Genomic DNA, 22109 nt, shown 5'->3' with positions numbered 1-22109 from the left:
AACATATTGGTTGATCTGTCCCTCTGGTTCATTGCTGTCCTTCAGGTAACTTAGATATGGATACGAGTGGGAACATGGATAAGGTAAGAAACTCCAAATTTAATTCACAAGATCTTAAAGACTATTTACTTTATATCCCATTGTGTGACATTATCATTTTCTACATACAGTACATGTTTATTTACTTATTTACAGCAGTCAGCGGAGATTTCTGAAGAGATCAACAGGAAGAAACAATATCAAAGAGAAGCTGAAACACTGCTTGGCAGACTTCACCTTCAAGACAAACAACAACAGAAGTTGTCACCAGCAGATTTTCTTAAAGTAGGTCCACCTGTGAAACAGGATCATGACACATCTGAGAAAGATCTCGCTCTTACTTTTCTTCAGAGGTTGATGATGTTAGACTACAGAGCCAGATATGTTTCTGTGAAACAATACAGTCCTGAGGTGAGCCATTCAAATCCTGTTCCAGTGTTTGACACTGACACAGACGACGATGACTTTGATGCTCTTTACAGCACCAGTGTAGACTTTGACAAATCAGAACAAACTTATGTCCATCCAATGGATGTTCAAATGGCAGTATTTCACTGCTCAGACAGCTTCTCTAAGCAGAACATGATTACAAAGCTATCACAATGTCAGTACGCCTTACCTTTGCTTGTTCCTGACCCAGTCAAAATGGATATTGGCTGTCCTCTGTGGACATTCAGACAAAAAAGAAAAACATGGAAGATATCTGAAATCAAAGACAATTCAAACATTGTCAAATTGAAGAGTATGCCAATCTGCAAAGCTGAGACACACATGGTGTCATTTCTCCGCCTGGGTTCACTATCTCTGTCTAAATCTCAGCTGATGAACTCTTTGATCAACGACCGTCACAACACCTTCTTCCACAGAAACTGCACAGGTAGCACCAAGTCTCGACATCTGATGGATGGTGTGGCAGAGATTGCCTGGTACTGCCCTGCTGGAAAACCCACTGATGCCTTCACTGACTGCATTGCCTTCTGTAATCTTCATGGTGATGCTCTGTCAATTGAGAAACAGCGGGACATACTGACTGACAGATCTTCAGTCAATGTTGTTCTTGTACCAAGTCTGGAAAAAAAAAATGATAAAAGTACTGCAGTTATCTCAGCCCTTTACAAGTCTCCAAAGCCTCTCATTATTCTCATTGCTGATAGTGATTGTGATGCTGTTGGGACAAAAAGGGGAAAATACAAAATGGGTCTAAAGGACAGAAGCCAGTCAGATGTTTCGAAAGAACTGAAAAAAATCATTGGAAACATTTTGTCTGGACCACATGCATCCTTCCAGCTTGAAACCATGACTGAGGTCTCTGGAATCAGAGTGGATGAAGATGATGAAGCCTGTCAAAAAGGAAGATCTGCTGCTATGAAAGTAGTGAACTTGCTTCAGGGGATGGATGTTTCAAAGATCAAAGATACATTTCTCCCTTGTCAAGGCCAACTGTGGCATGAGTGGTGCAAAATAAACAAAGAACTGTATCACCTGAAAGGACACATTGAGAAGGAGAAATGTGAAAAGCAACAGAAATTAAACCAAATACGACAAAAACAACACACTGCTTCCTGCAGTGAACCGATGAAGTTGTTCATTAAAAGCCTCTCATCTTTGCCATCAACAGACAAAGTCTATTTCCTGAAATGGACTCAGATCTTAATAGATGCCCTCTCCACAGACGATCTCTCTTCAATTCTCCAAAACTATGATGAAAAGTGGACTGAAGTCTTGGCTTTGAAGAAGAAGCATGACAAATCTGATCTGTTAAAAAGAAAGCAAACTGAGCTTGATGAAATATCAACAAAACTACAGTCAGCAACTTTTGGCTTGGAGCACATCTTTAGAGAAATGGGACAGATCTATGAAGCCCATGCATCTCTGCAGAAACAAACAAAGATGGTACAGACTGACTGGTCTAAATACCCGGAGCTGGCTGCAGAGCTGATGATATCAGGACACCCAATGGAGCTGATGGATGGTGATGCAGGTCACGTACCTTTAACATGGATCTCTAGTCTTTTAGATGAAGTCATCAAGAAACTGGGCGACAAGAGAGTTTTTGTTTTGTCAGTTTTGGGCGTACAGAGCAGTGGAAAATCAACAATGCTGAATGCCATGTTTGGGTTACAGTTTGCAGTGAGTGCTGGCAGGTGCACCAAGGGGGCCTTCATGCAGCTGGTCAAAGTGTCAGAGGAGATCAAGGAAGACTTTCAGTTTGACTACATCCTAGTGGTGGACACGGAAGGACTGCGTGCTCTGGAGTTGGAAGGTAACGCCACTCTTCACCACGACAATGAACTGGCAACATTTGTTGTTGGTCTGGGAAACATGACACTGATCAACATCTTTGGAGAGAATCCAGCTGAGATGCAAGATGTTCTGCAGATTGTTGTTCAGGCTTTCATGAGGATGAAGAAAATTAAACTTTCTCCAAGTTGTGTGTTCGTTCACCAGAATGTTACAGATATTGCAGCTGCAGAGAAAAACATGGATGGAAAGAGACGGCTGCAAGAAAAACTGGACAAGATGGCCTCACTAGCAGCCAAAGAGGAGGTTTGTGATGCTAGGTGCTTCAGTGACGTCATTGCATTTGATGTGCAGAAAGATGTGAAATACTTTGCCCAACTATGGGAGGGAAGTCCACCTATGGCTCCTCCAAATCCAGGTTATAGTGAGAGTGACAAGAGCTGAAGACAATCATCCTCTCTAAAGCTTCCCAGTCTGCTGGGATTACTCTCTCACAGTTCAAAAGCAAAATCCAGGACTTGTGGAAAGCCCTGATGAACGAACAGTTTGTTTTCAGTTTCAAAAATACACTTGAAATTGCAGTGTACAGAAAACTTGAGATCCAGTATGGGAACTGGACCTGGGCCCTGAGGAGCAACATGTTGACCATTGAGAATGGGCTTCATACCCAAATTGAAAATGGAAAACTTGACAAAGTCGAGCTCAATTATCTTCATAAAGAAATGAACAAAACCTATGGAGAAATCACAAAATCAATGACAACATACTTTGATGATGACAGAGACAAAGAAATGTTGGTTCAGTGGCGAGGACGATTCGAAAGCAAAATCAAGGAGTTTCATGATGAGCAAGTGAGAGCAGTTAAAAGAAAACTGGATGAAGTTATCCAGCAGAAGAACGCTTGTAAAAAGCTAGATGATAAGAAGACAGAGTTTGAGAACAAGCTGCTACAAAAGAGCAAAGAGCTCGCTCATCAGTTAAAGGACAAGGCAAAAGATGAAGAGGAACTTAAAAAGCACTTTGACTCTGTTTGGAGTGGCTTGGTTCGTGAACTAACTGCAGGTATAAAACCTATTGAAGACATCAACTATGAACAAGATCAGTCAATTATCCTTCAGGAGATTGGGTTTGAATGGCCTCTCATAGATGAATGCGAAAGCAGTGGCAGATTCAAAAAAATATCAGAGGTTGGAGATTACGTTCATTATGTATCTCTCAGCAAGCACCAAGATCTGAGTAACACAGAAAAAGGTATTCTTGACCATTGTTCAGAAGCCTGGACAAAAGCAACATATACCTTGAAGGGGTATTTTCAGTCTGAAGAACAGCAACTGATCAGATCCTTCATTGATGATGTTGAAAAACAGTCCCTTGATGCAATCAAGAGCAAACCTGTAGCTACAAGAGGCTACAAATCAACTTTCTTGCAGGAAGTGGCCAACCATGTGAAAGAAAAGGTGACTGAATTTGAATCAAAGAGGAAATATGCTCTGAAGAAGAAGTTTACAGTTGATCTCATACTGTATGTGTTTCACAGAGCAGAGGGATGGCTTACAGAGTCCCACAAGAAATTCAAAGGGAACAACGATGCACTCGCTTATGTAGAAAGCAAGAAAATGCAATATTACAACATCTTCAGAAGCTTCTGCAAAGGAAACTCGTCTGCTGTTGTGCTTGGAGAACTGATCTGTGAGAAACTGAAGAGTTCCTCTGTTAAGGCCGTTTGTAACAAGACTGCCCTTGATCTCGCTAGAGAGATGAGGTGTAGTTTCCCAGCATTCAGTGGGAACAGGCTGAACTTGGAGAAACACGTGTTGAAGTCGCTCGCAGAGAAAGAGGACTTTGATGGTTTTATCACGTACATCCGACACCCAAGGAGCCAAGCGGAGGAATTTATAAGAGAGGAAGTACAGAAATATATCTACACAGACAGCACAGATAAAGCACGGAACATACTCCAGAAAAATGTTGAAGACATCAAAAATCTTGTGAGTCAAGCTTTGTTTGATGCAACAGAGAAAGTCAAAACCCAGAGAGGAATTTTCCAGTTTGCTCAAAGATAAGCTAACATTCGACACCATCTGTTGTCAAAACTTCAGTGACATAAACAGATTTGACTTTCTCAAAGAAGAGATAGAGAAAGGTCTTAAATCCGTCATAATGGAAGTGAGCAAACTCTCATGGAATAAAATGAAGGAATTCAGGATGAAGCCTGATCAAATCCTCATTGATCAGCTGTGTAACTGCTGCTGGGTAACATGTCCATTCTGTGCAGCTGTTTGTACCAACACACTGAAAGATCACAGTCCTGATGACCACAGCGTACCTTTTCATCGATCTTCTGCAGCCAATGGTATGTGCTGGAAAAACACAAAAGATCTGTGTGTTGATTTCTGCACAACAGATGTTGCAAGTGATTACGCTTTTTACCCTGGTCATGAGTCAGAAAAGTCAATTCCCTTCAAACAGTACCGAACTGCTGGCCCACGTTATGCTAACTGGAGAATTACACCTGATGAGTCCAAGCTGAAATATTGGACATGGTTTCTGTGTCGATTTAAGAAGCAACTGGAAGACCACTATGAGTCAAAATTCCAGGGCGAAGGAGAAATTCCCAGCGAGTGGAAAACACACACTAAGGAAGAAGCTATTCAAAGTCTGGATGAAATGTACAATGTGTGAGTGAGCCAACACAACCACAACCCAGCTAATGGCTGATAGTTGTTTTCACGTGGTTATTCATTCATCAGATTCCTGTAAAACAACATTCACAGACTTTTGTTAATTTTATCATGGACAGGTGAATTTGTCTGAGTGATCCATGTGGACAGTCAATGAATCATTACAAACTACACGCAATTAGACAGGCACACAAAAATGTAACACTTCAAACAAGAGTGCACAAGAAAAATATCGACCCCGGAGAATTTAGTCAGTCATAAAATCTATAATATATTAATAATTATTTCAAGTGCATTGTTTAATGATTATTTCTGTAAATGAAAATAGTTTCCATGAAGGTACTTCAGTGACATAAACAGTTTTGACTTTCTTAAAGAAGAGATAGAGAAAGGTCTTGTATCTGTCATTGAGGAGATGAGCAACCTGTTTATAATTTAATCAATAGTATTTTAATTATTTTATGTATAGAGAGATTGAGTTGCAGTAAAACATTAAGTAGTAATCATTCCTGAAAATGTCCTAAAGCAAAGGAGAACATGTGTAATTACAAATGACGTGTTTGTTAGCCATTAAAGGATGACTGTAAAAAGTATGAGACTGATCAGAATTCATCAAAGGTTTTTGTTTAATTAGAAATATTTTTTTTATTATTATTTTACAAGATGATTAAGATGCATGGTTTTTTGTTTACTTGAATATTTAAAGGAACTTTTTTAAAAGAAGGAATGAAGAAGTTTCTAGGTTTTCAGATATTATCGAGACATTTTCATTCCTCTAAAAACGGGAATGTAAGATATGATTTGACTTTTGTTTTTACGTTTTTACTTTTATGTGAAAATCTCATCAAACAGAAATGACATGAAACTGTAAGTTGTTTGCTTTTCTAAAAAAAGTTGATCAAGGTACAAAATGAGTTCTGAGAAGTATATTCTTCATTCATCCAAAGATGTGTATTTTTAATACAAGATGCATGAAATGTTCTTCTCACAGTTTAAAGAGCAAATAAAGATGTAGGATGTTAAGCTGAGGCATGTTGACAGACGTGTACATAGTTTAATTCATTCGAAATAAGAAATGGCAGCCATAATTGGTTGTAATTTTAATTTTCACTTTTTTTCTATAATACAGATCTCATTAAAATGCATCATAACAGGCAACACACGTTTTGTAGTTTTGATTAAAGTTGTATATAAATATCTCTGTAATTGTATTTTTTGTAAACTATCTTTTGAGGGGTTTTGAAAGAATTTTTCAATAGATTAAGAATTAGCTATGAGGTGGATGTCCTGTCATTGAATTAATGAAGTGTTGATTATGAAAATGAATGCAACTTGTATTTGAGACTTGTTGAGTTACACGAAAAGGGAAAGAGTTGTGAGAAGTTGACATTATGTAAAAAAGAAAGAATGGATTTTTTTTTTTATTGTTAACCATTTAGATATTTGTTGTCCAACTCATCTGAAAATCATTTTTACACAAACATTTTAATCGTACTATTTTGAATGTTGTTTTTCTTCAATAATTTGATTAATGCTTTATCTTTCTGAATTTCTTGGAGTATTCAACAATTTTTATACTTATTACTTATATTATCTGTTTTTAAATGATCTTATTACAGTTACTTTTTACTACTGCCAATATTGGAATTGTTTTTGTTTGATTTATTAGACTCTTGTCATTGCTACAGTATATTGATATTCATAATTACTAACAGGAATATCTGTCTTTATGCAAAAAAAAATATGGATATTTTATTTTTCTGTAATAAATCAGTCAATGGAGTTTATGCCTCGTCTGTCATTAATGAGCATTATGAGAAGACCAGATTTTCTCTTGACCCAATCTCAAAATATGTCTAAGATCTGCCACATACTAAATCAAGTGCATTTTATTTATGTAACCCAAAATCACAAATAATGTTAATTTTGTCTAGTATTTTTAGATTTAGTCTTAGTCCTGTGATCAAAAGTTCATGTTAGTTTTATTCATAGTCAATTCATCCTTTTCTATTTTTAATTTCCTTTCACATTCATGTTCCAAATGTTGACCAATAGGAGCACAGAGGCTCCTCCATGCATGACTGTAAATATGGCTAAGCAAAAGAAGAATGATGCAGTTGGTGCTGCAAGGAGGAACATTTGTTGTTTTCCTCCAAGTCACAAGGTTTAGGGGAAATAGAGCTCCTTTGTAAAACAAAGGAAAGAAGATGGTAAGCTATGATTGGTCTGGAACCACTGGGGGTCAGGCCTATGTTCCCTCAGCACCTAGGAATTTTTTCCCATCCAAATTAGGCTCTAGATAGATTTAGATATCGCGCTAACAATATCTGATAACAGACAGACAATCTTGCTAGTACTCGATGCCTTCAGTGGTTGGGTTGGTTAGGCTTAGGCATGAGGAGTGAGATCGGTAAGGGTTAGGGTAAGAATATCAGGGTAAGGGTAGGGGGTCTTTAGGGGGAGATAGCAGGTCAGCAGTAGATGTCACATACTTCTAGGTTGTCATCATCTGAAAGCTAACTGAAGATTAATTTGAGATGCAGCTCAGCACAGTGTGTCAAGTTGTGCTAGTCATAAATCAGAAATAAAAATGAATTAATTAATTGATTCAAATAAATTCTGAAAGTTTCTAAGGGCTTAGAACATTATGATAAAAACTGAATGGGATTAGCATAATCATGGCATGTCTTCAAAGGGGAGACTCGTGGGTACCCATAGAACCCATTTTCCTTCAGATATCTTAAGGTCACAGGTCAAGGTACCCTTTGAAAATGGCCATGCCAGTTTTCCCTTGCCAAAATTCAGCCTAAATTTCCAGCGTTATTTAACCTCCGTCCCGACAAGCTATATAAACTAAATTTGCAGAAAAGTGAATTATTTCCGATCAATGAGGCAGCGCGTAAATATCCCTCTGCCTCACTTCCTCTAAAAATGACTCACCCATTTACTTACTAGGCATTAATGTAACTAATAAATGTTCTAATCTCTTTGCAGCTAACTCTCTTACTCTTATGGACCAGGTGAAGTGCAGTCTAAACCGCTGGATGTCATTAGGCCTACCACTGTCAGTTGCAGGTCGTATTAATTACATACAGATGAATATCCTCCTGAAATGTACTTATCTATTCAGATTCAGATTCAGACATTTTTATTGATCCCAAGAAGGGCAATTAATTTACAGCTTACCCATCATAAACACACGGACAACATCCAAAAGGTTATGTGAAGCACACATCAATAAAACTGACAAAGAGAGGTCAATGAAGGACAGCAGATAAGTTAATAAAATATAATAATAAAATGGATAAAAAGAGAAAACAAATAGATAATAGACATTGTAACATGATTTATCATGTAAGGGAACTGCCAATAAAAGTCTCACATGAAATGACTACCATCTGAGTTTAATAACCTGATAGCAGAAGGAATAAAAGAGTTGAAGTAACGGTTAGTTCTCCTCAGAGGAGCCTGATAACGGCGGCCTGAAGGCATCAATGAGAAGTCGTGAGACAGAACATGAAGAGGTTGGCTGATAATATTCTTTGCCTTCTTTACCACCTGATTCTCCCAGAGGGAACACAGGTCTCTTTGTTGGACTCCAGTAATCTTGGAGCAAACCTTAACAATGCTTTACAGGCTGTTCTTGTCCTTAATGGTTAAGCCACTGAACCAACAAATAAAAGAAAAGGTTAAAAGACTTTCGATAAAAGAACAATAAAAGTTACTTAAGATCCTCTCACTGACATTAAAAGAGTTCAGTTTCCTCAACAAATAGAGTTTCTGTTGACCTCGTTTGACGATAGACTCCGTATTAATATGAAGCCTAAGTTTACAATCAAACACAGTTCCAATGTATTTATACGACTCCTCAATCTGAACATCTTCACCGTGTATGAGACTAACTCTGTGTTCAGTATTGTGTCTGAAGTCAATGATCATTTCCTTTGTTGTGGAAACATTGAGGTGAAGATAATTATCATCGCACCATTTAACAATCTCAGGTAATGCAGGACCATGATCAGACTCTGAGCCTTGAAGTAAAGATAAGAGGACAGTGTCATCAGAAAACTTAACAAGAAGCCTGTTCTCCTGAGAAGACCTGCAGCCGTCGGTGTACATGATAAATAGGAGGGGTGACAACACACAACCCTGAGGTGAACCTGTGTTTTATACGGATATTTTGGACATTTGTCCATTCACGAAAACCTGCTGGACCCTCACAGTAAGAACATTTAGAATCAGCATGAGAAGCCGGTCTGGGAGATTAAAATAAGAGGCAAGTCTCTCAATCAAGATGTGAGGCTGCATTTTGTTAAAAGCAGAGGAAAAGTCTGCGAATAAAAGTCTTGCATGAGCTCCAGGTTTTTCTAGATGCTTATACACAGTGTCCAGTGTAAAAAGTTTAGCATCCTCCACGCCTTTGTCTGGCTGATAAGCAAATAGCAGGGGAACGAGTTTTCCATTAATAGAAGACACAATAATATCCTTTCAGTGTAAAATAAATGAAGCAGTATTATTTCATCCTTTAACTGGAACCGTAAGCCGCTTTGACTTTCAATGAAAACACTCCAATATTAAAAAAAAAGGGAGGAGGGATGTCAGCTCCAAACCTTTTGGTGTATTACTGGCTGCTAACAGAAGCCCAATTCTGCCCCGGCTCTACGAGGACCCAGGAGCAGATACACTATCTTGGTAAACACTTGAGTCCCTTTCATGTATCAAAATCTGGTTAGAGGTTAGACATCACTTTGGCTGGACTCTTTTCTCCTTAAAATCTCCAATTCATTGAAATCCCTAAATTAAACCCTCTCTGCTGGACAAAACCTTTGTTGACTGGCACAACATGGCCTTTAAGTCATTTGCTGATCTCCATTCCGAAATTTTTTGTTTTATTTTGCGATCTCTGTGAAAAATGTAAATGATCTAAAAACTATTTCTTTCGCTACTTACAAATTTGAGAATTCGTGCACAAAATGCTCCTTCAGGTCCCTGCTGTACCCTCTGTGATTGTATTTTAGAGCACACTTCATCTCTTAATGGCATAATTTCTATCATATGTAATAAGCCTATACAGAAGATACATTTCAGTCTTATGTCTTTTAAAGCTGACTGGGAAACATTTCAGATAGTCTTTAGCATTCTACTTTATTCAGATTAGATCCTGATGGGCAGGTTGGCACTTTGCATGTCAGCCTCTGCCATCAGTGTATGAATGTGTGTGTGAATGGGTGAATGCTGACATGTAGTGTAAAGCGCTTTGAGTGGTTGAAATGCAATATAAAACACTACACTGTAGTCACTGGACAAATTAAAAACTGTCAAAACTGTTTCCTGAGGTGAGCTCTGCATGCAACCACTGAAAATCAACCCCAACCAGCCAGTCATGCTCACATGTTCTGGTCATGCAGCAAAATCTCCTTTCTTGGTAGAACAGTTCATTCATGCCCCCTGCTGGCTATTTTTGGTGTCTCGTCTCCTACACTTTCCCTCTCAAAAGCAGAGGCAGATTGTATTGCCTCCAGCTGTCCAGTGCTCCTCAAACTGACTAAACCACCCTTCTTTACTCCCCTTGTCTTACATCTCCTGTGGGATGTAAGAATCATTATTCAGACTACAGGAGAAGCTTGAAACTCCTGTAGTCTGAGCCCAGCTTAACCTTGTTATTATGAGTCTTTATTGAATACAACTTTAACCACCATTTATTTGTGTACACAAAGTTATTTTACAACCATTTTTGTTTTGTTTTTTTAATTAATTATACATTTTATAATATTATTTTTTTTATATTTATTTGTTTATTTATTACAGTCATTATTTGTTGTTGTCTTATTGTTTTTGAAAAAACTATCATCAGGAGCAGGTTAAATTAAAACCAAAAACTTGAGACTGAATCAACGTCTCTGTCCTTTTTTGGACTAACTTTGGTAAATACTTTATGCCTTTCTAAAAAAACAAAACATGAACTGTTGTTGCAGCTCTTGCTCTGCAAATAACAAGTGTTCAGAGTTGACAGCAGTATGTGCTTGGCAGTGTTTGAGTAGAGTGCATTCTAAATGTTACTTAAGTAAAAGTACAAAAGTATTAGCATCAAAATATACTTAAAGTACCGAAAGTAAAAGTCCTCATCATGCAGAATAATATATATTATAGGATTGTATTTATTGATACTTTAATGTTGCAGCTGGTAAATGTGGAGCTACTTTATATACTTAATAATACATCAAAATGTATTAGTTGGTTTATTATTTGTATTGAGAATCTGAATCTTCATAGTATTTAATAAAATGTAATTAATACTGTCAAATAAGTGTAGTAGAGTAAAAAGTAAAATATTTGCTTCTGAGATGTAGTGGAGTAAAAGTATAAAGTTACATAAAATGGAAATACTCAAGTAAAGTACAAGTACTTCAAACTTGTACTTAAGTACACTACTTGAGTAAATGGCATTGACACCACTTCTGATTTACAGGTAATGTGCATGCAGAGTTTCTCAGCTCCATAGAGCAAATTCAATGACTTCACTCCAATATCCAACTATGCACTTAAACATTCTTTGTAACATACTTACATTGAGATTATTCTGGTTCAAGGTTAAGAATGTCTCTAGATGTTTTATTTATGTTGTTATTAGTTCAGATCATTTCAGTGACTTCAGTGTGTTTTCCTCTTCTGTCTGTTTGCAGGTCTGCAGTCAGGATTTGTCACTCTGCCCCGCCTCTCTCGCCTTGACAGACAGTTTCAGGATGGAGACGTCCGGAAAGGGTCTCTACCAGACAGCGGTGGCTTCATGCTGACACGTTCAGACTCCCTCACCTCGTTCACTGTAGACCTTGGCCCCTCCCTTATGACTGAGGTACTGAACTTGATTGACAACCCCAGCTGCCTCCAGATGTCCAATCACAGCCAGGCAGCAGGTGAGGAAGAAGAAGGAGAGGAAGAGGAAGAAGAGGACGACAGCTCACTAACAGAGACGACTTCACCCAACCCTTCCATGGGTAGTGGGTCATTCAGCAGGAACATGAACAACAGGGGGCGCTCTGGTAGCTCCAACTGGGCAGAGCAAGAGGAGGAGAGGAGGTCACTGAGGACGCCGGATGAGTGCACTGGGTCTCCTCTGAGAGCCGAGCCTGCGATTGAGGCAGAAAGGTTCCAGAGGGCAGCTGACGTGCTGTCTCGCCATTACGGTGGCGGGTCCTTTACACAGGGAAGGAGGATGAGCAACGACACCACCTCGCCTGCTTTTTCCCAAAGCCGCAAAACACCGTGTGCCTTTTCTGAAGAGGAGGAAGAGATCAAAGTCTAGATGCTGAAAGTCTTTCTGAAAGAAAAGCAGTGACTTCATTGATCCAATAAAACCGCAGAAACCGTCCAGTGACCTGAGTTCTGGGTTCAAGCCAGAGAGGCTGAACAGTGTGATATTCTGTTGTTCCTCCACAGAAACATTCCTCCTCTTCTAACATGCAGCCACATGAGGGCGTCATTGACTAACTACCAGATCCCGTTCTGTATTCAGTTTCTGCAGGATGGATGCTTGATGCTGATCTTGACCCTGGATGATTTGATAGATTATTTAAACTTTTCTAAAGATAGAAGTCATTGAGTGAGTTTAACACCACAAAATGGATTATTTTCAACACAAACTATTAATAATGACTTTTTAGTTTTAACAAAGATTTAAAAGTCAGTGAAATATATCCCACCTGCATTAATCATACTCACAACAGTTGACTGAATATACTGTATATACACTGTACATAATCACTCACTACATAATCATGATGTTCAACAGCAAAATACATTTTACATAAATACAGATGTTCAGGTTCAAATGTCCGAGGCGTCAAGCTGAACCTGAAATTTGATGAACAAAGATTTATAACCACCGTGATAATTGTGAATAAATGAACTGTAATCAGGAATAATGGTGTGATAAAAACTAAGATAGTTGTACAATTACAGCTGATATTCCTCTGAAGTCTATGTGATCACTGCACCTGTAACATGTACATAGTACTGTTTATCAAGCTTTTATCATTTTTTTTTTTTTTTATCAAAAATGATATGGCTGATGTAATAAAGGCCTGCTCCGAAATGTCTGCTATTCTTTTTTTTTTAAAGAAAAAAAAAGTTAAATCTACATTAAAGTCCCTCAAACAGCTGTTAAAGGGTAACTTTGGTGTTTTTCAACCTGGAACCTATTTTTCCATGTTTTTATATCAAAGTGACAAATGGGGGACAACAACTTTTTTTTTCAAACGCTGTAACTGGCAGCCGCGAAACAAGTTATTAATGTAACGTTACGTCCACTAAAATTTATAAATTAAACTAACTAATTAATAAACTAAAGTGTCTGACAACATTATGGAACGGACCCTGCAGAGAAATAAATCATTTTTCTCACCTTTCACTTGATCCGGTTTGTTTGTTATTGTGTCCAAGTCCCACTCAAGGAGAAATTTGAATATCCGTATACTCTGGCTCAAATAAATACGGGCGGTAGCTTTTAGATAATACTAAGCTACGCTTTCTGCACTCCAACACAACAAACTCTGCTTGGCTGGCACTTGCGTTTCCACCATGGATGTATTCCACTATTTGTCACCTCGCCAGATGTCAGAACGAGACTTCTCCTTGACTCTTTCCATAATGTCAGACACTTATAATAACAATCAGAGCCTGTCATGGCAAAAACAAGCACTTTTAGTGGATGTAAATGACGATGCCAGCTTGCCCCAATGGAATCACATTGCAGCTTGTGAGCAGCTGCCATCTACAGCGCTCTTCCTCAATACTGGACCAATTTCAGTAATTGTTGTCCCTATAAGTCAGTTAGACACAAAAACATGGGAAAACAGGGTTGAAAAATACCAAAGTTACTCTTTTAAATTGTGTAAATAGTCTACTTTGTTTTGGCATGAGACCATGTACAGTACCACTTCACTTGTGGGGGCACAGAAAGGTTAATTATCATTCAGGTGGTCATGAGGTAGGAAAGATTACTTCGTAACTAATAAGTAGAATGTATCATTTTAATTGGAGGTGCAAAAAAAGATTAACTAAAGACAGTGAGCCAAGCCTCTTGAGGTCAGTCACATGACTTTGATATAAGCGCTCCAGGATTGGTAGAAGTACAGCATGATTCAAGGTGAAGATCATAGACTGTATATAAAGACGAACGACATGACGGCTCCCCAAAAGTGAAGCTAAAACATCTTGATCGCCCCCTGGTGGCTGGCTGCAGTATAGGTCATAAATCCCACCCCTCTATGTTAGCAGATAGGACATGGGCCAAACTATAAAAGTCAAAGTACACATCAAATACATTTTTCCCAAAGATAGCTTCTGTCATTTTAGGTAGTTCTTATCACGCTGATGTTCAAGTGTTCATTTTTCTGATAAGTTTGGTTTTAATTAGTTATTTGATGCAATAAAAGGGGGGTGAGACATAATGATTGACAGCTTTGATTGACAGCTGCTCTGAGTGAAGTAGTTGCGGAGTCGGAGGCTCGGGAATTGTACGAGAGAGGAGATGTAACTTTAACTTTCCATAACCGTCATCAGTCTGTGTAATAGAACATGTGTCGATTTGCAGCCCTGCTCGGCTCGTGATTGGCTCGGGCATGTGTGGGCGGGACCTCGATACTGCAGCTCCAGCCCCCCACGATCACAAGTGCGCAGACTCTGGCTCCAAATGACGTCAAAATCTCTAGATGGCAGCTCCCGTAAAAAGGTGTCAGAACACGCAGTGCATCGCAGTTTGTTGCGTATGGGGCTGCGTAGCCGCAGACTGGTCAGGGTGTCCATGCTGACAAGGGTCGACCGGCAAAAGCGCCTACAATGGGCAATTGAAGAAGGTGGCCTGGTCTGATGAATCACGTTTTCTTTTACATTACGTGGATGGATGGAGTTCGAGGTTTTCACTTGGCCTCCAAATTCTACAGATCTCAATCCAATCGAGCATCGTTGGGATGTGCTTGACAAACAAGTCCGATCCATAGAGGCCCCACCTCACAACTTACAGGATTTAAAGGATCTACTACTGACGGCTGCCAGATACCACAGCATACCTTCAGAGGTCTAGTGGAGTCCATGCCTCCACGGGTCAGGGCTGTTTTGGTGGCAAAAGGGGGACCTATTCAATATTAGGCAGGTGGTCATAATGTTATGGCTGATTGGTGTATATCTTAAAGGACAAATAATTTTCTATGCATCTTATGAAAGAAAAAAAGGGGTTGTCAATTTTAACAATTATCACTAATCGTTTTTCATATTCAGGTAGACTTATCCCTCTGCAAAACTATATCAAGTGAGACTCTTCCTTCAAACTGAATTTGATAATCTCTCTACAGTTAAAGCTGAAGAGATGCTTTTGAAATCTAGACACGCTTGTTATGAGTATGGTGACAAAACCAGTATGCTCTGGTTCACCAAGTCCTCTGTATCTCCATTAATCTCAGACATTAATATCAGTAATGGACTCACTCGTGACCCTCAAGAAATAAATCAGGCATTTTACGTTTCACTTTATTCCTCTGAAGAAAGTTTTAACCCTGAAGATCTCCATGGGTTTTTAAAAAAATGTTCCTGCACCTAAAGTCAGTGCTATTGATAAAGTGGAAATCTTGGACAGCCCAATACATAAGAGGAGATCAACAAAGCAATCATAGGTATGCAGAGTGGATATAGCCTTGGTAAGGATGGTTTTCCCATCGAATTCCATAAAAAGCTTTCTGTAAATGTAGAACGGCGCCTTTAAGTTTGGACCATGAATCGCTTGAGACTGGAATCCTTCCACAAACATTACGGGAAGCCCAGATCTCTTTATTACTTAAGAAAGAAAAAGATCCATATTGCTGTAGTTCTTATCGACCAATTTCACTCTTAAACGTGGATGTGAAGATTCTCGTCCTTCATTTAGAAACTATACTGCCTGATATTATATATATTATATATTATATTATATTATATTATATTATATTATATTATTGTCGAAGTGTCCTTGAGTGAGACACTAAACCCCAAGTTGCTCCCTGGGTGCTTTACAGCAGCTCACTGCTCCTAAATGCTTAGGATGGGTTAAATCCAGAGGTCATATTTCATGTATGTAGCTGTATGTATATGACAAAATGTCATGAAGTTTAAGTTTAAAGTTTAAAGTATATCTTCTGATCAAACTGGTATTATCAAAAATATATTTTACAGTACAGTACTTGAGAAAATGACATGTACTTAGTTACATTCCACCACTGCTGATTTACATATAATGTGCATGCAGAGTTTCTCAGCTCCATAGAGCTGTGAATAAACATACATTGTTAGAGAGGCTACTACATTTTGTTGTGTTCAGTGTTGACAGTTATTTGTGCTTTGACTGGTTCCACCATGAACCTATACACCACTTTCCCTGAAGTCACGTGGTTTCAGGTAAATCCTGAGTTGAGGCAGTCTTACTTTCACTTTCACGTTTCTTATCACTGATTTACATGTTATGTGCAGGCGGAGTTCTCAGCTCCTTAACCCTATCACACCACACCAGATGTGTTAAGAGCAGGAGGGAGGTGAGGGGCACACCCAGAATCAGGTCTCTATATATAGAGTGAGGACAGGAAGACTTTCTGTCAAAGCAGCCTCATCCACACAGACCAGGCAGAGCTCAAGAGACACGGAACAAAAGGTGAGTTTAAACTATGTACTGTTTTGTGTCCATACTTAAAATCTGAGCATGTAGAGTTTTTATAACAACTTCAGTTTGATATAGTGATATTTCTCGATAAGGCTGCTCTGACTTGCTTCTTAAGAGTGCTTGCACACACACACACACACACACACACACACGCACGCACGCACACACACACGCGCACGCACGCACACACACACACACACACACACACACACACACACACATTCACGCACCCCTAAAACCTTAAAACCTTAAAGGCAGTGTTGACGATGTTATCCAGTATACACTATTTGTTATATTGGTTGAAATGGTCTTTACACCCTGACAACGATCCATTTCTTATGAGCTCTGAAAATGGACCGGAAAAGAGCTGTCTACCAATCACTGCCTCGAGGTCTGCTTGGAAAGAACCAATCAGATGCCTCCCTGCCTCCCTGCTCGTGCTCCACCCTTGGCGTGCACCAGCCTGAACTCGGGCGTTGCCTTGGAAGGAGCCCCGAGGGGGGGAGGGGGGGGGATTTAGACGGAGCTCCTGAGGCGATGCTACTTTCAAATGATGCTAGCTTTCCAACATCGTTGACCCTATCTTTAACTTTAAAACAAGTTTTAACCATCAAGCCAGTGGGGACCGGGCAACATGTCCTCATAATATGAAAACCACTACACTTAGACTTGTGTGTGTGTGTTTGTGTGTATGTGTATATATGTGTATATATATTATACATACATTTTATATGTATATAATATATATAATATTATGAAATAATTGTGTGTGTGTATATATATATATACATACACACATATACATACATATATAATATATAAATACATGTGTATACTGTATATATATATTATATATAAAAATATATATAATATACTGTATATATATATACACACAAACAAATAAGTCATAATATTAGGAGAAAAAAAAGTTGTGATATTTCAAGAATCATAGAAAAGGTTGCTTTAAGTCATACGTGCATGTTTTATCATTTCCATAGAGTATTACAGTTACATAGACTTGTACAAAGTTTGGACTGCAGTGTGACGTCTTTCCTCTGACCTGCAGCTCTGTGTCGCTGTCTCTGCTTCCCCCTCCCTTATACACACACCTTTGCTCTGTTAGATTCTGGCGGCCTTTCACGTCATCATGACTGAGCTTTAGTTAAATTAACTTTATTTCTAAAATTATGACATTTTTTTCTTGAAATGCCATGACTTTATCCTCATTTTTTGAATGTTGCAGAAGGTTTTTGAACATGAGCAGAAATATTGCTTAAACACATATATGAACTGTTAAAGTCCAGGGGTTTATAAATTAATTAAAATTAATTTGTCATTGATATGAATAGGTGCCACATGTAGGCTACATTTAAAGAGGTTACTTCCCCCCAAAAAAAGACATAAAAGAGGATGGAAGTGTAAATCATGCCTATGTATTTGTGTGTTGACTCAAGTTGATCTTCTGTACAGGAGAATACATATTTGAAAGTAATACAGAATGCCTGAGAGCCTGACTGCATTATATTACATTATATTTTGAATTGTCACCTGCCGCCTGAATTTTGTGTTTTTTGCCGAAGTAAAGATAATTCCACAATTTATGGTGGAATGGGGTGTTTCAATGTTACTTGGTAAAGATAATACTATGATTTCCCTCCATTAGTCATTTTCAAAAAAATACTTGTCATGTTCGCTCATCATGTAATTATATTTATGACAAAATATAAAGAAATTAATGCAGGAAAAAATGCAATATCTGCAACATTCCACCAGCAGCAAAATCATCAGGATGTTCCACAAAATGTTTTATGTGCAAGATTTAGTGCTTTTATTTATCCTCTCAAATAATTAGCTCAATCAGCGTGAATGGTAATGTGCCTTTGCAGTAATAGTTTATGTTGTATTTGTCTCATTGGTTTCGTCATAGGCCTACAGCATGACTCTGTAAAGATGAAGAGCAGATAAAATGGATGAAGACAACGATGACAACACAGCAGCAGGAGGAGGACTGTCTGTAACCAAGTCTGTACTATCTGCAGCCAATGAGACAGGTAATATTTGAAACAAGAATTGATGTACAGTAACATTGATTTTATAGATTATGTTTCAGTTTAGTTTCAAACACTGAGGAAGTATTAAAACATATCACACTCATCATGTGAATGTGAGAATTAATTATGTACTTTTATTTTGTCATTGAGTTTGTGTGAACTCCGTATAACTTTGACAATGCTGCTTCATTGATTACTGCAGTGTTACATAGTGATGTTGTTCTGTGTTTATTTTGTTTCAGGGATACCTGAACTCGCACTTGTGTTAATTGGTGGTTTTTTAATTTTCTATTTTTTTTATTGCAAGACACAAAACAATACATTAACACAACAAAAAGAGGACGACAAGAACAGTGAGTACAGGCCAGTTAACACATTTCTGCCATAGGATGAAAGAACCAAGTGACGTGTGTGTGTGTGCGTTTTTGTGTGTGTGTGTGTGTGTGTGTGCGTGTGTGTGTGTGTGTGTGTGTGTGTGTGTGTGTGTGTGTGTGTGTGTGTGTGTGTGCTCGCGTGCGAGCATGTGTTTTGGGGTGGAGTCTGTATGGGGGATATATGGAGAGAGGAGAGAAAAAAAGTTAACAAAAAAATAAATAAATGAAATAATAAAATAAAAAATAAGTAGTTAACTAAGGCTATCTAAGGAAAAGCATAGGGAAGGAAATAACTGAATAACTAAATGATAAATTATTTAATTGTAATAATAGCTAGAATAATAATAACAATTAGAGTAATAATAACAGTTATAACAATGATGGAGTCATGGGGGGTGCAGCCCCGTCCATCGGCAGCGAGGCACAACGGGAGCACTATCAGGGACCTCCGGAGCAGGTCAGCAGGGTCAGTCCGGCAGGGTCAACCAGGTTATTGTTTAATTTTGTACTGATTGATTTTAAATTGCATTTGTGCATATATTCATTTCCTATACATATACACACATACATTATTTTATTTGTATTTATTTATCTATTTATCTTATTTTTTATATTTTCATTTTTTGACTGATTGGCCCAGCTTTGGGCCGCCCCCAGACCCTTATAGGAGAGGGCTGGCCCATTGTGGGCATGATCCATTAAAAGAAAAACAGCTCCCAGACCCAAGGTAGGGGGCCTGTTTATTGGGGATAGACAGTCATGTGATTTGGATGTGAAAAGGAGGAATAAGTTAACCCAGCCTTCCTTCCCCCTGCCGCCAGCTCCAGAATGAACCGTCCTAGTCCCCCGAGCGTAGACCCCGCCACCAGGGACCGGGCAGGGCATGACCTCGACATCCTTGACATCCTCATGTGTCACAACTACTACCATTGTCCTTAGGGAATGATATTATTAAATACTGTCATTACCGTGATAGCACACACGTTTTGGTTTAGTGCACACATGAGGGAGATACAACACCCGATAAACTACGTCACACCCTCACAGGTTGTCTATGGTTACGTACAGGCTAGGGATCGACCGATATGTTTTTTCAGGACCGATGCCGATTATTAGTAGTCAAGGAGACCAATTACCGATATTTTGAACCGATATACATTCGCAGTAAAAATTTAAATCTTGGTGTCAAAAATGGGACAACACAAAATTTTGCTGGAATGCCTTAAAGCATATGTTTAATTAAAAGAGAACTTTTCAATATTATCTTAAAATAAAAAGGCAGGGAGCTCCCAGCTTCTTATAAAGTTAAATGAAAATTTAAGTTTTATAAAGTGTAAAAATAAATAAAACTAGCAAAACTTAAATTCAACTATTCAACTCTGATAACTGTACACCATCTATGCCGTTCCTGTATGGATTAACACAGGCCTTATATGCAGTTCCATTACATTACATTTCACTGGGCATCTCTAACAGCAAGATGTGTCAGGTACTGGTTTCTATTTATTTATAAAGCCCATAACTTGCCATCATATATCACATTACATATTACTTATATTATAACACTACTGAGCTAATACGTCAATTAAAAATCATGTTAACCAACTCTTCTACTCTTTAATGTAACTGTCTTTAACTGTGTCTGATTTTGTCTGTTTTCTTGATGATAATTTTTTTGTTTGTGAGTGTGTATTTATTCAGTTTTAATTGTACTCTGGATATCATTGAAAATGAAGGCATGTCCTCATTGACTCCTCGAGATTTAAATAAAAATTAAATGAATGCATTACGTCTAAAGTCGCTAACAACAATATCCAGCACATCTCTACCAGAAACAGCCTATTGCCTATTGTGGATGTAAACTATTTTCAAACTCTTTGTGTGGGTTAAGATGTAAAAGGTTATGTCAGCTTTCGGTTTCCTCAAAGATGTAAATTCTTTTAAATGTAATGTAATTCCCAGTTTGGCTGAGAAATATGTGAAAAAAACAGCGTTTTTTTCCAAATATTCTTTATTGCTGAGATCCAGGTCGCTCGTCAATCAGCTATAGTTAACTCACAACTCAAAACAACAGCATGATTAGGATTATTAACTCTGAATGAATCACATTACATTTACATTATACTGTAGGGCAGGCTACTCCTCCCAAAACACTCACCTTTCAATTTGGAGCTGGAATTATTAATTACTATATAATAATAATAATGAAGTAAAGAATAATATATATTATATAATTTTGTCAGTAGTAAATATGGTGACTAAACATACCATATATGAAAATAATAGAAAGAAATATATATATATTAATATAAAAAACTACCTCAACTAACTGATATGTGTTGGCTTTGGCCCTTCAACAGGAGAGGCTGATGGAGTTAAAGAGCTCAGCAATGAAAGCAGCAGTAACATGAGTGAGCGGTCCATGGAGGAGAGTGATGCAGAGAAGGACACAAGTTCATCATCTCAGACCGTTTCAACAGTTACCAAAGAACGTGAGAATTACATTTTCATTTATTGTTGTATTGCATTTCTGCAAAATCTGGATAATTATAATCAAAATAAAAAACATATTATGTCTATTTGGTGTAGAGGACATACATCATGTTGAACAATGCCCTTTTTAATATATACAAAGAAACTATGCAGATAAATCTTATAAACTTGGAATGGTTAACTGACCCGAAACCTTTTATTTTAATGCTTGATTCTACAATCTGCTTGTTGTTACATTACCCTGCAGGAGACGAGCTGGAGGAGAGTGCAGCTGAAACAGAGGTAAAGGTGAGATATTTTGGTCCTCAGTAGTCATTGTCATACAGCAGTGTCTTTTTTAATGATGCCTATTTTTCAGGTCAAGTTTTAGCTGAAGATTGGAGCTGTTTGCATTGTCAGTTTAGACTTGAACAGAGTTTGACTCCATGAACCATCTGGTTGGACACATGGATGAGTTGAAAATACTTGCAGAAGAGTTTACTTTGTTCTCACTAAAATATTACCCTGCTTGCATTTAGTGCATACTGTTTACCATTGCTTTTATTTT

General features: G+C 38.1%; 1 protein-coding gene across 2 annotated transcripts in view; it reads left to right on the top strand.

Annotated features, from left to right (window-relative positions):
• The window catches only part of LOC141780300 (interferon-induced very large GTPase 1-like), a 52188-nt gene that overhangs the window by 22775 nt on the left and 7304 nt on the right, over positions 1-22109 (top strand). The window contains exons 2-3 of one of the 2 annotated variants that reach the window (XM_074655460.1): positions 46-83; positions 196-392. Coding sequence is in view for 1 of the 2 variants with exons in the window: in XM_074655459.1 (XP_074511560.1) it covers positions 46-83 (38 nt within the window). In the remaining variant the exon portion in view is untranslated. The remainder of the gene's footprint in view (positions 1-45; positions 84-195; positions 393-22109) is intronic. The other variant, XM_074655459.1, reaches the window with a different exon arrangement.

Source organism: Sebastes fasciatus, chromosome 13 (genome assembly GCF_043250625.1).
Source record: "Sebastes fasciatus isolate fSebFas1 chromosome 13, fSebFas1.pri, whole genome shotgun sequence".
In the NCBI taxonomy this organism is placed as follows: domain Eukaryota; kingdom Metazoa; phylum Chordata; class Actinopteri; order Perciformes; family Sebastidae; genus Sebastes; species Sebastes fasciatus.
Note: the sequence above shows the minus strand (reverse complement) of the source record. Positions and strands in the feature narration are given on the sequence as shown.